General features: G+C 44.6%; 1 protein-coding gene across 4 annotated transcripts in view; it reads right to left on the reverse strand.

Moving 5' to 3' along the window:
• The window catches only part of SCHIP1 (schwannomin interacting protein 1), a 131,080-nt gene that overhangs the window by 64,709 nt on the left and 48,877 nt on the right, over nucleotides 1–17,494 (reverse strand). For all 4 annotated transcript variants that reach the window (XM_046898448.1, XM_040705586.2, XM_025153632.3 and 1 more), the window contains exons 2-4: nucleotides 13,438–13,502; nucleotides 12,528–12,608; nucleotides 10,240–10,387 (exon numbers count right to left, since the gene is read on the reverse strand). In XM_046898448.1, coding sequence (XP_046754404.1) covers nucleotides 10,240–10,387; nucleotides 12,528–12,608; nucleotides 13,438–13,502 — 294 coding nt within the window. The remainder of the gene's footprint in view (nucleotides 1–10,239; nucleotides 10,388–12,527; nucleotides 12,609–13,437; nucleotides 13,503–17,494) is intronic.

The following is a 17,494-nucleotide window of genomic DNA, read 5'->3' on the forward strand; positions in this document are numbered from 1 at the left end:
AGAACTCATTTTGGAAATGATTCTCCGCTGCGCATTAGTGGCACAGAGAAATAATGCATGATCATTTTTAATAGAAAAATTGACAGCCAGTCTGTATCAAGCTGATTTCATAAAGTAATTTGTTCTTGGAATTTGACCAAAGGAAAAATGAATAGATAGCATTAAGAGGTCAACCAACCACATAGTAATTTACGCTTAACAAATTCAAGTTATGACTAAGATTTGATAATTCCTGCATGGAAAGTTAATACATCACCTTAATGCTAAAATTAAGACCTTTTCAAAAGTACTCAGAGCTCCTAAAATGCTATTCATACAAAGTCGATCTGGGTTCAGCTCTGCCATGCAGGTGCCAGCTGATCACATCAGCTTTTATCATTCCACCACTCTCTGTGCGGTTCGCCATACCCTTCTTGCTGTGGATTTAATACAGCCACAGTGTGGGGCATGCTGCTGGAGGCCGTTCAGCAGTCGGCAGAGCTGCCAAATCTTCTCTCAAGAGCAGTGCCCTTGCAGCCTGGGCTTACCTCTGCAGTGCGTGGAGCAGATGGGGAATGAATCACCCCCAAGGAGGCGATTCTCCGCTGCGCCGGCTTTGTCTCTGCTCAAATTGCAATGGCTTTTCTCCCAATGTGGAATAATTCCCCACTTTCAGAGAAATTACCTAAGATAAGATGGGCTTTTTCCTTAAATATATTCCTTTGGCAGAACTGCTCAGCACATTCACCCTCCTAAAGTGTCACATACATCTTTCTGATGAACTTGAGCTGACCCTAACAAGTTATTTCATATGCGTAAGCAGTCAAGCTGGCTCCAAAAATGTAGTTATTGAGAGAGATTTAGAATCTCATGAAGACCAGAACAATGTTTGCTACTTTGTTCCTTAAATTTGCAGCAGTGAGAGAAATAGCTAAAACTGGTAGTATTTATTCAGATAAAAGTACGCTTTCCCAGTATATTTCACCTAAAAATTTATTTTATGAGCAGAAATAAATACCCCCCACTTTGGGAGAATATAAGCTGAACATATTTGGAGAGATACACTGTTCTTCTGTAATACACACTACTAAAGGGATGCTGTCACACTTTGCTATTGATATAGCCACTAACACAATTTGATGGATCTGGCTCTGGCTGTTCTAACACGGTTCTCCCTACATACTAGTATGTTTCTATTACATGTATTTTACATATTGAATTCCTTCTGGCCCTCGTAATCACGACTCCATTGTTTATTACTTAGACTTCGTACACTTTTTCCCTCTGTTTTGGTAACATCAAAATATAATTAATTACAGCAAGCAAAGCCAGTTACCCCAGGGAAATCCTGGTGTCACACAACCCAGAGTTGAAGCCATACCTCCCACACAACTGATAGACAGAGAAATTAAACAATAGCAGCACATCCGTTGGAACACCCAAAGTTCTAACTCAAACTTGCTGTTTTTAAGTATCACCAATACCCAACATGGTAAACCTGCTGTCAGACATCACCCCAAAGCCACCCCCTGTTCCTGTCTGCTGGAATAGCTCTACTTCGCCCCAGCAGCGCAGCCCTGCTGACTATTCCCAGAGAATTACGGTTCAGAAGTGTCTCGTTAGACATTTTGTCATCAACTGAGATCATTTCTGAATTGATTTTGCCACTACTCAACTGAAGTGTGCCGCACTGACTAACCGCATCAATAGGCGACACTCAATAGACAGGCATAAAGAAATCTATCGGCCTTCTGCTACCACCAGCAAAACCAAACTGAGACGGTCCTTTTGTAACACAGCATTAAAAAGCCCCGGGGGAAATCACTTGTAAGAGTGTTAGACGTACACAGGGCAATCTGGAGCGATGATGTTATGTACACAAATATATACAAACACATCGCTGGAAGTGTTTCTATGTAAAATGCCCATTCAGAAGATAGATGTCATATTAGGCCAGCAGCTTTGTGTAGACTCTTTTACACACAGGGCTAAAATTATGTGGAGTAAATTAAAGGAATTGAAAACAACATTTGTTTCCATGTTCACTTAATTTCAAATGCTTTCCTATAGCCCACATCAGGGTTAATGCTGCCCACAAAATCATCAAATACTTGATTTCTAATTAAGCCCTTTTCTTTCCAGTGGTTGATTTGTCTTCGTGATCTTTAATTACATTTCCATCCACGTTATTCAACAGCAAATGCAAGGATTTGCATTTTTATGTTATACAGAAATCACTTGGTAAATGTTTATCAAAGACAGCTCCTTCTCCCTTTTGCTGCTCACGGACTGATGAAAGCAGCCTTACAGACACAAGACAGCGCTCCCTATAGGAATGCTGCTCTTTCTCCTATGTGTATCTTTGTATACTGAAGGAGCTGCTTGTTAGGATTGCACTTCCTTAAGTATTTTGGTACTCCCCTTCACCTCTGCTTCTCATCGCTCCTATGTATGCAAAATATGATTTGTAACCAGTGTTGATGTACACCAGAGGACAAACACTGACTTCAGCACAGGGATCCCTTGCACATTTGGGTACCTACAAATGTGCAGAAGTTGCAGATATATTTTGTTCTAGTTTTAGAGCCAAACCTTAATAATTCACTGGGCCAAAAGAGTGTAGCTTTAGAGGTACTGCACTGATGTGGAAGGAATACCAACCAAACTGGGTTTGTGGGGGCAGAAGTAATTCAACACTCAGTCTTTTCCCAGGTAGACCTTTTCATCTTACTGCCTTCATATCAAGTAAAACAAGCTCTTATTTCATAAACCTCTTTGTTTTGGATACATTTTGCCACGAGGGCTCTACTAATCCATTCTAGACAAACAGAAAGAATAATTCTCTATTTGACCTTCTGGAACAAAATTATAAGGTTTCTTTTTTGGCAAGGGGCTCAGTATGTTGCTACAGAGTGCTTTGATTTGAAATATGTAAAACACAGAGCATTAATTCATTTATCACAGTTAACGTCTCGGAGCTTCTCTGCAATACAGAATAACAGATTCGTAAGAATTGAAGCAAGTCATGCTTTCTGTTTGCCTCTGGAGATCACTGTGCTAATCACCACAAATTACATTAGCTCATGGAAGCTTCACCTCAACAAACTACTGCCCTACTGCTAATACTGACTGGTTACTGCCAGAGGTAAAAACCTATTTTTACAGTCCCGGCTTCTACTGTGCACTACCTCCATCCATGTCTATTTAAGACTGGATTACTGGGGCATACTTGAGCAATTCCTGCTAATAGTTTAATATTTACTCTTGGAAACAAATTAGCCACGGAGAAAACTAATGGCAGTAATATTTAGCTTGAAGAAGGGCAAAACAACAGGATTACTAAATCATGCTTATAGATGCTATTCTACTTTTCAGAAGAACAGCATTTTTCTCAAATACATCCCTCCCAGCAGAGCTGTCCTGCACTTGGTGTCAGACAAAGCATGAATCCTATTTGGAAAGTTGGAACTATTTTCGGTTACCTAAACGTGGAACTCTAATTTTGCCAGTGTAACTTTAAATGCACTACAGCATATTCTCCTACTTTAAGTAGGACAGAAGGGCAGGATTGGTTTGTATTGCTTACTAAGAAGTAAGGAACGGAACAGGAAAGGCTCCAAAGGGAAGAAAAATCGGGAGAGCATCAGCTGAGGCTCCCCTTTTCAGCCAAGAGAGATGGCTTGAGATGAGAGGAATATTTAGTGAACTGCTGCTATACTCAACTTAAGACAGAAAACACTCACAGTTGCACACAGAGGAGGCCATGAGCGGGGGGGGGGTGGAGAAAACAGAGAGTGAGGGAGGGAATAACATAACAGGAGGAAAAATGGGAGATGGAAGACTGCGCTGTGGTGAGGGAAGTCCCAGACAGCAGGTTTGATGAACCTGGCTTCCTTTCCTGGTGCACCACCTTCAGACAGTTGTTAGAGCTGCTCTAAGGGACACTAAGCTCAGGGGCAGGCACTGATTTGCTCTGATGTACTGAGAACTAAAAAGCTTCGTGGTTTATGTCACCAGGTCAGAGTGTGAGGTCTGCAACAGAGCAGTAATTGAAGTTTAAATGGCACTAAAGTGTAGGATATCACAGCCACAGTTCTGCCGAATAGCTAAAGGAGTCAGTGCTATAGACAAGAGAAACACCTACCCTTCACTTTGTGTGCCATCTGCTATGGGGCTGGGCAGGAAAACGCACTTGATATCACTTGGTTTTGCCACTTCCCCCTTTTGTAACTGTCTTTCAACAAAAGCACGCTGCAAAATCATTTCAGACAGGATATAGCAGGAAACATGCAAGCCTCATATCTGCAGCACAGGCATTGTTCAGCCTTCAAAATAAGCAAAATTCACATTTGTACAATCTATGCTACAAAAGGGAACAATGACACAACTTCCCAGGACCAAAAGGTCAGAGCTCCATCAATAATAATATACAAAATCCCCAACATCCAGATATCCTCCAGACACAGGCCCTGGGGATTGGACTCAGGCTACATGAAGCCAAAAGAAGTTTTAAACCTGCTGTGAATGGAGACTAGATTTGACTGTAGACCTTTTTCTTGCTTCTAAACAGCACTGTCTGGCAGTATACAAAGCCAAGATCACTTTAGCTAAAGGTGACACAGTTTATAAATACACCATGTTATAAAGCATTCAGGAGATTTCTTCCTAAGCCACAAGGGCAACAACTTCTAATAAGGCACTTTAAATTTGAAAACATACGGCACTGGCCAAGACTTTTTCCAAAAATCAACACATTCCTGAACTCTCAGGCTACACTGCAGACCACTGCACCATGAAAGGTAACCAGTACTAAAACAAGGGAAAATATATTTAAACTCTGTTTATATATATCCACTCTGTTAATATATCCAAACTCTGTTTGGATTAAATAACATCTATTAAAAGGTTGGGAATAGCTGCAAGGAAAACGAACTGCTATTAAAGAGTTAAGAAATTTTCAGTGAGGAGCATGTGGTAACAGCATGGCCATTGTTTTTTTTTTCCTTTTTTGCTTTTACAGAAGTTTGGATGTTGTGACAAAAATGGTCTGAACTGCCCATTTTCTGGAGAGATGTTTGCCCACACACTACGAGTACTGACACAATGTACATTTTATGATTGAATGAAAAAGCCACTTCACAGTTCTGGACACAGCAGGTAGTCATGGATTTTACTATCAAATCTGCATAAAAATAACTATTTTGAGTTTGCAGTATAGAAAATGATGTACACACAAGATAAGCAGTGGAACCTAGCAAAGCCGTATATGCATGATTATTAAAAAGAATAATAAAAACTATTATGAAGAAATCAAATACCAGGGTATTTTTTCTTCTATTTGACTCCCTCCTCCAATAGTAAGCTAAGTAAATTATTTCCTAATTTGTACTAAGTGCTTTTTCTTAATTGCAGTCCAAACTCCCAAAGTTACAAGAAATTCAGTCAGATAAGAGCCTTAATTAAGAATACAATGAATTGAAAACATTTCTTTGCAGTTGTCTATATTATCTCTGATTTAATATGCTCCGTGCTCAGCTAATTTGCTCCAACTCCCACCTTATTACTTTATGGACTCAAAGAATGGCTGAGGCTGGAAGGCACCTCTGAATGTCACCTGGCCCAACCCATGCTTGAGCACGGCCACCTGGAGCGAGCTGCCCAGGTCCACATCAGATGGTTTCCAATATCTCCAAGAAGGGAAACTCCAGAACTTGAGCAACCTGTAACAGCGCTCAGTCACCTTCACGCTGTAAAAGTATTTCCTTGTGTTCAGACTGAACGTACTGCATTTCACTTCGTGCTCATTGCCATTTTGTCCTGAACACAAGAGAATGAATATAATGCACCTGACATTGCCATTGGCTTGAAATAACATGACTTTCACTGTCCAGGAAGCCTCGTGAGGCAAAGTAGAAATCTTGTGTTTGATGTGTATTTGTTTTATGCTGTATTTGCAGCCACTCCAGCACTGGGGGAGGAAGATCATGGAAACAAGCGGCAGCCCCCAGCCCCCGAGCAGCCCGCAGCCCCAGGCGGACACGTGCGGTCCGAGCGCGGGGTGGAGCTGTCCGCAGTGCTGAAGGGGCCGCGGTGCCGCTATTGGCAGCGCTGGAGGGCCCCGGGGTCACCCCTACCCAAAGCGGGGACAAAAATCTCTTTGCTTCCATGCCAGTGTTTTGGATTGGATTAAAAAGGAATGAATAAATAAATAAATATAAAGCCAACACCCCGCTACAGTCCTCTAAGAAGTCTGGACTCGGGGCTGTCTCGCACTAGCTTTTGCCTGTCTGGTGAGGATTATCAGGTTTTCTGTGACTTTCACAGATAATGTCTTTGAGACTGAACCATCTGAAGAGACATGATGTTATCAGAAAAACAGGACACACCCGCAGCCAACTGCCAGTGGGACCTATCTGGCATCTTTTTTTTTTTTTTTTTTTTTCTTTTTTCTGAGTAGCTACAGATACTGTTTATTTCTGGTGGAAAATAAAACCAGGAACTCAGCCACAGACCACAGGGGAAGGTAAATTCTGCCACCTTTCTACACCCTAACAAGAAAGAAATAAAAGAAGATTATTTTCAAATCCTTTTGTTGCTCCATTTTTTTTTCTTCTTCTTCTTCTTCATTTAAACTAAAAATGTAAAAGGAAAACAGAAGTAACTGGATACGGTACAGATGCTTATTGTATGCTCCTAATACAGTAATCTGACAAGTGATTGACAGTAGGCATTTTCCAATAGCTAGAAAATAGCCTGCACTACATACACACACAGAGCTGGCAAATCCCTTCTCCGTGGCCTACAAAGCTGTAGTCTAACAGGAAAAATCTGTTTCCCATCTCATCACTGAAGTTACATCCATTCTGCTCATTATATCTGTATTCTACTGGGAGGAAGGCCCAAGGGAACACCGCATACTACAGCACAAACACTTTGAGATGGCCTCATTGCTTTTTTTCCCCACTGCCAAGAATGATACTGGGGGAGGCGGAGAGGAGGAAGAAGGGGATCTGTTACTTTCAGGTAGAACTTTAGTATTCTGATTTTACCCATAATTGATACCAGTTACCTAAGAGTCAAATTCACATAAGAGCAGTTTAGCAGGCACTTAGACAATTTGGCCTGATATTTTAAATGAGAACCAATTTATTTTAAACAAGAGATGAAATCACACCGTGAATGATTACAGGTCTTTATCCTCTAAAGTTCATCTGCAAAACACCCCCCCCACCCCCCAAAAAAACCTAAAAACTAAAAGGACTTTAAAATGTTGTACTGGCACTTGTAGACAATGACATAGAAGGCACTCGTTCATCTTTTAGTGATTTACGGTACTTTGCTTGACTAAATAGCAGAAAATCTTCCATGCTTTTGAAATTCATCTTCACCATTTCCTTCTCAGTCTCAGTCTCAGGTGTTGATACTTCTGGGTTAGAATCATTTTCTCTGGTTGTGGGTGCACTGCCCTTCCTCCTATGCTGCACTCAAGCTATGTGTGTGCTGCAAGAAGGCCGTGTCTTTGATTCTGAGCATTTCTGACTGGGTATACAGGCTTTTCAAAGGATTTCAGTTTCCAAGTTTCAATCAGTTTTTCTACTACCCATGCGCACATTTTGTCTTATTCTCTAAGAACAGGGAAGTTTCAAGGGCAAGAGAGATTAAAAACACTTTTAACTCTGACTTTTATCAGCCCAAGTAATTCCTCACTTCCCCTTACAAATGCCTCAGGAGGTTTGCAGAAATACTGGAAAACAGCTCAAAGATCTCTTTCAGCTACAAATGACCAAACGTTATTCTACACTCTTCAGCCACAGACCTGCTGCACATGATGACCCTTCGTATTCAGGTATTATTCATCCAATTAAGAGTTTCAAAAATCTACCTTACCACATCTGCTGGTCCCACGCACAGGTACAAATAGGTATTTGGTGTATGCAGCTTCAATACGCATCCAGCTGCAGTAATCTGCTGCAGTTAGCCTACAGGCTCTCATTTGTTTTGTGGACACAAGATTCTTTCTGTCTTTCATTATTCAAGTAGTCGACTACTTTTTCACCCCCAGAAGTACCTACGATGCAGCTGAGCAGAGCACCAGAAGGCTTGCACAGTGAAAGGAAATTGAAAACCAGGATTAGATTTCAGCTGAATTAAGTGGCTCTGTTGTGACAGTGGTTTCTCAAAATACTCCATAAATTTTTCTCTCCCATCTGCAAATCACCGCTCATTGCTAACATCTTTTGGCATGCTAGTTGCATTCTGCCTCTTTGGAAAAGAGATGAAAAACCTCTCCAGGGAGTACGAATTTCATTTTGACTTTCCCTCTCTTCCAAATTTTTGTGTGGGAGACTCCATACTGCTCAGCACAGTGTACTTTTACACAAAGACTAGCCTTAAGATTATTTCTTAGGGCAGCAACAACACTGCTAAAGCAAAATAAATGGCATTATAATGTGCTTGCCTCAGCTGAGAGCCAACCTGCATGCAGTGCAGATACCCCAAACCTTTGGCACTGCAATGGCCAAGGAGAGAATGGGTTCTTTTGGCCATCAGAAATGTTACCTGATTTTTCAAAGCTTATTGGCACCGGGCACTAGACAAGAGTCAGACAATATTCCCATCTTCCTTTGCATTAAACAAGCACGATGCAGCAGTGATATAAACGGGCATTAACCCCATGTTAAAGCAAACTACACAGTAATTCTAGTGTCTCAAGCTGCACATTTCACACCACTACAACTCCGAGATGGACCCATTTTCCTGCAAGATGCAAAGGTGCCGAGAAAGCATTGTTTTCCCAAGGAGGTTCCCGTGGAGGGTTGGGGACCCCACAGGAGCTCTGTGTGTGGGGCGGGGGGGACCTCTGGCGGTGGCTGTGCCTCTGCCCCGGGTAACAGCGGGCCCCCAAGTCATTTCTCTCATTACAGGAGCTTAATTCACTTGATATGTGAGACATCGGCACATAACCCAATACTGAGACACACTTCATCATCCTGGCCTCCAGCTATGAACACGTGGCACCTAAAAATAGAGCAGTGCACTCTCAGTAATATTTCATTAAATGCTGTCAAACCCGATGCTGCCTGCCCAACCACAGCCATGCCACAGAAATAGCAGCTGCGGAAAGCAGTTCACCTCTTGTCAGGTCTAACATGGATAACACGGCCCAGTGGAGGAAGAAGTTGAAATGTCCTCCTAACCTGCAGACCAGATGCACAAAAGTCATGGCGGATCCCTGAGGCCATGCTGTGCTCTACACCATGGGGCATTTTTCCAGCTTTGGACTCAGCTAACGGGCTCCAAAGGTGCAGCTGAACTAACAGTCACAACCTCCTCACACAAAGGCTTCATCTGTTTTAAGAACCCCACTGGCAATGCCTTCTCCACTATGCAGTGAATTTGGAAGCCACCAAATGCTGCCCAGTAACCACCACCAAAGCTTCCATAACTAAGCACCATGCCCTCATGGCAATGACCCGCAGAGCATATTCCCAGCTGGACAACACGGCGTACCTCACCTTTACTTGCCGGGACAGCCTGACACGCACTGTGGCCATTTTCACCTCCTGTATTTTTTGAAACTATTGAATTACTTTGTGCGCTCGAGTCCACTGTTGCCTCAAAACAGATGTATGCTGTCTCCAAGCTGAAAGCAGTATTTATAGGCTCGATATCTATCTGATTTATTGACTTAAAAAACCCTACTCCAGGGACAGTCACAAAGCCACATAATATTTTCTAAAATTGGCTCTGTATTTGGACTCCTGGTTTGGAGTCACTGTGACAAGACAAGCACAGCCTCCACCAGCAGCTTCCCAGTATGCAAGTTGGTACATTGCTTCAAAAATCAAGTTTAATTTTTAATCCCTTCCCCAAGTCTCTTTCAGTAGAACAAAACAATGCCAGAAAACACATTGGTTTCTCGGAAAAACACCAGAATTTGCCACTTTTCCCTTTTTCTTTTTGGAGAACACCAACACAAAATGCCCAGCACATACCCAAGAGAAGACTTTCACTTCCTACAGGAAAACCAAAACACTTCAGAAACATCTCCTTTCCCACTGAGAGTAGCACTGCTGTATGCAGTACGCAGTATCTCCAAGATGTGCGTCTCACTTGCACAAGGCCAACACCCGGTCACGACGCCCAACTGTCCCCTTGCACGTCCGTTTGAGACGCTGCAATGACTTTCATTTCCCCAAAGTCCTCAAACAGAACCATCAAAAAGGAGCCAAAGATCACCGTGCCCAAGGCTGTACTCACCGGCGTGCTGCTGTCCGAAAAGGTGTTCATGCTGATGGAGCTGCTCATCTTGTCAGAGGACAGGGAGGGCGGGGAGGGGCTGCGCTTGCCCAGCTGCTCGGGGCGCAGGTCCTGGCGCCGCAGGTACTGCCGCCATGCGCGCTGGATGCTGGGCGGACAGCAAAGCACACAGTTGGGGAACGCATCCACAGGAAGGATTTATGGTAAGAACCATAGAATCACTGAGGTTGGAGAAGACCTCCAAGATCATCCAGACCAACCACCCACCTGTTGCCAATATTTGCCACTATACTGCATCCCTCGGTACAACACCTAAACGTGGTGGTCTTATCTCTGTGTGCTTTGTTTCGGACAACTATTGTGCACTGCTGCCCTGTGTAGGACTTCCACTGTCACTGCTAGCATATCTTGAGATACTTGTTAAGGAGATGGAATTCTTTATTACCTCTGTATGTCTTATATTAAGCACTACTGGTGTGTCTTGGGACACCTGTTAAGTAGATACAATTCTGTATCTCAAATCCTTAATTCACTTGTGCCAGTTAAATCTAAGACTGTACTTAACTCAGCAATTCTCTCACAGCTTGCAAACAAAGAGGAAGACAATTATCTGCTTAAAGGGATGAACAGCATAAAAATGTTATGCTCACACCAGTAATGAAGATTGTAACACAGACGTGGTTGGCCCTTCGGAGCCAGCCCAGCACCCTCTGAAATCCACCTCCCACTGCCAATGGGACTTAAAACTGCTCCAGAGCAATGTGCAGGAGGGCAGCAGGAACTCTGCTTCCAAACCCTGAGCTTCGACTGTGAGGAGGGGAAAGGCCAGCCCAGCCCACAGCCCCTGAGCATCTGCCTGTGCAGCGCTCTGGAGTGCTTTCCCCGGGCTGCAGCTCGGCAGGTGGCAGTGCGGCACCACCAGAGATGCTCGCTATCAAATCTGTGCTGCTCACAGCACGGATGTGAAAGGAAATTATGGAACAATCTGCCAACCCCATGGAAAAACAGGGCTGAGTTCTGACCCGAGACTCATCTGAGCTACAGCACTGCAGTGAGACTGAAACGTCCCTTTTGGGGATTTTTAAGATTTGATTCACTGGCAGATGAAGTCAGCAAAACCCTCACCGTGCCTGGTGATGGGCTGCAGCACCCTGACCTCGGGGTGCTCTCAGGCCTGCAGAGCTCCCTGGCTGCTCTTCCAGCAGCACAGTGCAGCCCTGGGGGCTCAGCACCAGCCTGGGCACCCCTTGCTGTGACCCCCAGCACCACTTCTGCTGGCACTTTGGAGGTATGAAATGTGGACTGTGCTCCTTCCTCCCTCAGGGAGCTTCACAAATGCTTTCTGGTGTAACCCAAAGGATCCAAAGCCTTTCCTACGGATGTTTATTGTCCTGGGGAAATTCTTTCTACTTTGCCTTTGTAGTAGTTAAGGTGCCACTTCTGCTCCAAGTTCTACAAGCAGAAAAAAAACCCACACAGCCCCCAGATGTTGCTGCTAAGACCTCACGGCTCTCTCCAGCCCTCTGGCAGGAGGTTGTGGAGAGGTGAGGGTCAGCCCCTGCTCTCAGGTAACAGCAATAGAGGCCTCACGTTGTGCCAAGGGACAACGTGCATTTTAGAGCAATTCGGATAGGTCAAGCCCCGTGTTGTTGTCATTCAACAGCTTCAAGATGGACAGAAACACCAACTAAAGCCCCCAAGTGCAAATGCCAGTGGAGGAGCTTCCAGTAAATGTGTTTTGCTTTAAAAAAGAATTTGCATCTTCACAGCTCAAGCATTTATACTTCGCATCACCGCAGCTCCATGCTCCACTGCAGAACACACAGCAGTAGTATTTACATATTTATGCTTACATGTACTTTCCATTCTACAGCACGAGAATAAACTGAAGTTAAGGTGCAGCTACCTCTCTCAGAAGCTCTCTGGGCTTTTCTTTTCAGTGGCCTTACATTGGCATGCCTAAAAGACACTGTCTGGATTTTAATTTGAAACTTCACGTCCTTTTAATATTTAAAGACAGCATTAATGTTTTAACATGTATAGCACATGAGGTGCAGCTTTTCTGTTGAAGGTGAACTTCAGTATGTACAACTGCATAACGCTCCACCCTGACAGCTCAGAATTCTGCCAGTGGCTTTGGGGCTCAAGCACAACCTGCTCTGTGCTCTGCTTCATTACACATAGAGTTGCACAGGACTGTGGGATGCACACAAGCTGGGTTCTGAGGTTCAGGACTCTGACAAACTCAGCAGCACTTAAATGCAGAAACCACATTCCTGGTTACTTACATTTTCACTTTTGTTTCCAAGGGCTGTAAGTTGATACGATATTTTTCAATATTATTTTCCTCATCCATGGCAAGCTGATGGCTACGAAACAGAAGAGAAAATGGGTTTAATATGTCTCAGCATGACACTTCTGCAGTCGCTGTGAATTAATGCAGAAAACTTGACAAGACCATACAAGAGCTGCTCGTTTTCATGTGTTGCAGCCTCTGGGGGAAGGCATCTGGATCCCCACGTCCAGCCCCACTTCACTTAACAAGAAGTAGGAATTTGGACCCAGTTCCCAGACTGGGGCCTGCTGGAGTCCTTGCAGCTTTCTGCACCGAACCACCCAGATGCCAGCCCCAGAGACAGGCACCCCCAGCAAAGAAGCTGCTGCAAACAAAAACACTGGCAAATATAGTAGATATTCTTGCTAAATTAACTTTCATCCCTGGGGCTACATTTGAAAAGCTGGAGAGTAAAATGGAAATAACAATGGTAATGCTGGCAGCAAATGAATTACATCAGCAAAGGCCATACAAGAAGATGAAGAAAAATTCCTTGTGATAGATGGTGACTGAGGAGTCGGTGCTGCACAACGATTGCTTTGAGAAAGCAATTTTAAAATGCTACAAGATAAAAATCAAACATGTTGGGACACTGCTTTGGATGGGACTGGCAATGTGAATGAAAGGCCTTTGCATGAAAATCTGTAAGATCAGACCCCAACCTGTGGAGTTATTTAGACTTGAACTGGACACTTAATTACACCACCCAATCAGCAGCAGTTTTCACTGCTTGTTTTCAACTAAAAATAAGAATTGTTTGTGGGATGGATGCGAGATCTTGTAGATCCAGTATGTTACCAAGTGAAAAATAGATGTACAATAAAAAACACACGTGTGAGATATTGTGGAAATCACACCTTTACCTTTGAAGGGAGTATTTGCCATCATCGACCTGTTCCAGGCTGTTCTGGAGCCTTCTGAGCTCTTCCTGCAAGAAGAGAGAGAAATGTTTCAATGTGCTCATGGGCTGAGACTGGAGATCCCCCTTCAGGCTCCAACCACTGCGCCCAACCACAAAGCACAACGTTCCCCCTGGCAGCGCCTTCGGGGCACGCTTCCCAATGTACGACACAGCTACACAGAAAGCAACACCTTTATCAATATACCCAGCACGTAAATACCAGACCTACACAAAACAATAGGCAGAGTGAAAGAGGAAAGTGTTCCTTTGTTTGCTAGGTACGTGGCTGCTGTGATTTGAAAGATGGTCTTGGTAAGAGGCAATGAGCATCGGCTTGTACCAAAGGGCACTTCCCTTTGTTCTGCAATCAAACTGTATTTAGTTGCACAATTAAGAGAGTTGCTGGGTGAGATTTATAGCCTGCCATCTTCACCGGGGTATTTGCATTGGATCCTGTTTCAATAGAAGAGATGCCAAGAGCTGAACTGCAGACGTAGATGGGGTTCCCTGCATCCACGCTACGGGTCCAGGAAAAATCCCCCATGAATTTCAGCAGGGACAAAGGGCTTAAAAACTAAGTTGTGTTTTTCTAGCAGTGCTATGCTGTGTTCAGAAGGGCTGGGAGCTGAGGGATGATGGAGATCTGTAATTGAGCTAAAAATGAGAAGAATTATTTATTGCATTACGCAATGTGAAATGCAATAAAAACAGTTTAAATACATATATTTGTTCTAAGCAGGTGTAAACCTAGGATTAAAGCAGATTATAATCCACACTAAGTTGTTTTCCTGTTGCCAGACCATCTCTGTGGGCTGCCAACGTGGTTCACTGCAGGTTGGGGAGCACTGGGACACGCTGCAGAGCACGGCTTGCTCTCACAGCCACTGCAGAAGAAGAGTGTTGGTCTCCTCCCACCTGATTTACTCACGAAGGTGCATCTCTATCCTCTTTAATAATACATAGCATAAATACATTGCCCCAGAAATATCCACCTGGCCAGTAATGAAAGCACACATGGGAAGTCCATGAAGGCACAAAGATGTCAACCCATGGCCTCTCTTACCTCATTACAATGGGAACTACAACCGATTTTGCGAAGCACAGAGCTCTCACCTGCTGCTTTTTAACCCTGCACAAGTGATGCAGGAGCCCGGCTGCTCCCCCATAACCCACCATTGGAAATAACCCATCCTCACACTGCCTGGCATTGCCTTCCTTTTTACGCTCAGCCTTTCCCAGCACATTAAAAATAAGCAACTTCCAAAATCATTTTCCTTGAAGCACAGTTTGGTTCAGAAGATAACCTTTATTCTCCTATATTACTCCGCTGGTCATTTTTTTCAGCGTGTCCCAGAGCACCGTAAGGTAATTTAGAATGTGAAAACAATTTGCAATTGACTTTATATATAGCCCAGGGTGACAACACCTGCACAACTTACATAAATCATTTCTTGTGTTTGACATCATTTTCTATTAACCTAAGGGTGAAGACGGAACAAAAAAAGTAAAAACCGAAATCAGTTGTGACATTTTTGACTATTCAGCCTTTCAATTAAACATCACCAGCCTGCCTGTCTAAGAGCCATAACATAAGGCAACTACAAAAGGGGCACAGTAACGTTTGCATAATTGGGAAGAGAAGGAGACATAAAATCCATACTAATTTCAGTTTTGCGTCATTAAACATGAAGCATTGATTACTGCCCCTTGCAACCGTGGCTGTGGGCCAGCTGTGCTGCTGTGCCCGGACCCCAGGTGGCACTGAGCAGGGGTTGGTGACAGTGGCCAACTGGGAGATGTTTGGCACAGGTCACACCGGGAGCGACCCAGCTGCAAGCTCAGGCCTGGGAAAATTAAGCTGGAAGAGATCCACGCTTCTGTTGGAACACGCGATGAATTACGGTGCCTCCATAAAACTTGGTAGAATGTAAACATACTGTGAAATTTATTGCAGTTTTCATTTGCCTACTTCAGTGGAATACAGATGTTAATAGTGCTCGTGGAGCTGCAGAAATATGTGTAATCGTTAAGGCTGGAAAGCACCTCTAGCATCATCAGCCCAACCAACCCATCCCCACCATGCCCACTGAGCCACGTCCCCACTGCACGCCGGGCTCCCCAACCCTGCCAGCAAAGGCACAGAGGTCACTTCTGCACAAGGCCACTTAGGAAGGAAAAAAACATTCCCTGGATGTTTCTAAGCTGCGCATACCTTTGGGAAATAAATATTCAAACAATAAATGCACTGGTCCCTAAAGTCTGTTTTGGAGATGTTTGCTTCCAAAGGCTAATACGAGCGTAGTGTCCAAGGGAAGAATCCTGCAGATGCTAAGTCATGCCGAGAGAAATATGTTCGTGGAACAGCAGGCAGTGAGCCTGTGCTGTCACCGTGCCCCACAATTCCCATTCAGGTCAGTGGAGCTATTTATACCCATGGATTTGTACCAGTGCAGAGAAATCAGGGCAGAGGCCATGAGTTAAAAATTACTGTTCAGAATCCAGTCTGGACATGTGTGCAATTGTTGGAGCATCTCTGCCTCACAGCTCTGCCCATCGCTGTACAACGGCGCTTCCCCAGGGGGCAGGGACAGAGACGGGGGCAGAAAGCCCCTCCAGCTCAGGAAAACCCCCAAACTGCAGCAGCAAAGACCTGTTTTCCCAATTAATAACTAAAGGCAGTTATTCAAACATGTCATAGAATCATAGAATGGCTTGGGTTGGAAGGGACACCAAAGACCACCTAGCTCCAACCAAAGAGGTTATGCCTGATTCTTACCCAAGCTGCAAGATGTATATTTTGAACTCAAATATCACATTACTCGTGTCTTCCTAACCCACTGTGTCATTTGTAGTGCCTGGGAAGGAGCTGTGGAAGCACACCAGTTTGCCTTCTGGGCTGCAGCAGCACCTCTGTGCACAGCATCTCTGCCGGGCTCTGTTTGATCATCGCTCACCCCGCAGTGCCCCAATGAAAACCAGCTCCCAGCCTTGCAAGGGTATCAGGGTAATAATCTGTTAGCAGAAACACATTCTGCTCAGTTTTCCCAGGGTAGCCCACGGGATCTCCATGTTAACTGACTGAAGAGCCCCAGCTTGGGCAGCCAGCAGACCGCCTGCATTAATTCATACATTCCAGGGGTGCATATAGCCTCCTGCATCCCCTTTAAGGGCTGTGGCACAGCAGCCAACACAGCACCCTGTGCACGCTGAGCAGTAACATCGGTAATTAAACGTCAGATGGTGGCACACACTCCATATCTCAGAACAAAAAGAGACAGCGGATGATGGAGGCTGTTGTGTACTGAGGGTGGGAGGGGGAAGCCCTACTAGGCAACCTAACGGGAACACTTCAGCTATGAATATTCAAGGAAAGCACATTAACTGCACACGATTAACAAAGCTGCAGGGGCTCAGCAATGCACAGCTGTCAGAGCGATTTACCCATCACACTGAAGAAAACCACGCCGTCCATGGAGTCACCTCAATCCACTTCAGTTGCACGGACAGATTTAGGAACAAAACACAAATTAGCACGGTGGAAACGCGTGAGGTGCTGCAGGGAGACACAGCAAGGCAGCCCACTCAGACCCTGGTCCACGACCTCCTATCTCACACATACCTTGTCCATTCGGCTGTGGTACGTCCAGGGAAGGAACAGCCCTTGTTGTTTCCTTGTACATCAGGATTAGTTAAAACGGACTGTGATTATTAACCACTAATTAATAGCAAGCAACTTCAGGCTCCCGTATCACTCCTGCAGGCTCTTCAGAGTCCCTTGGCTACAGACATTGCTCCGGTGGGTGCAGGGCAGTGAGCGCGTGCCAGCTCTACCCAAAGCACCATCCTTCCCCACCAGCCAAAGCCCGAGGGCTGTTCCCAGAAGGATTCACCACACCAAACAGCAAATCGGGCCAAGGACAGGGTTGGCATCACTGACGAAACTCAGGCTGGAAGGAGGTGAGCAATAATCAGAGCACGGCTGGGATGGGCGCTGAGCACTGCAGCTCTTTGGTGTAGAT

The sequence above is a fragment of the Gallus gallus genome, chromosome 9 (genome assembly GCF_016699485.2).
Source record: "Gallus gallus isolate bGalGal1 chromosome 9, bGalGal1.mat.broiler.GRCg7b, whole genome shotgun sequence".
NCBI lineage: Eukaryota > Metazoa > Chordata > Aves > Galliformes > Phasianidae > Gallus > Gallus gallus.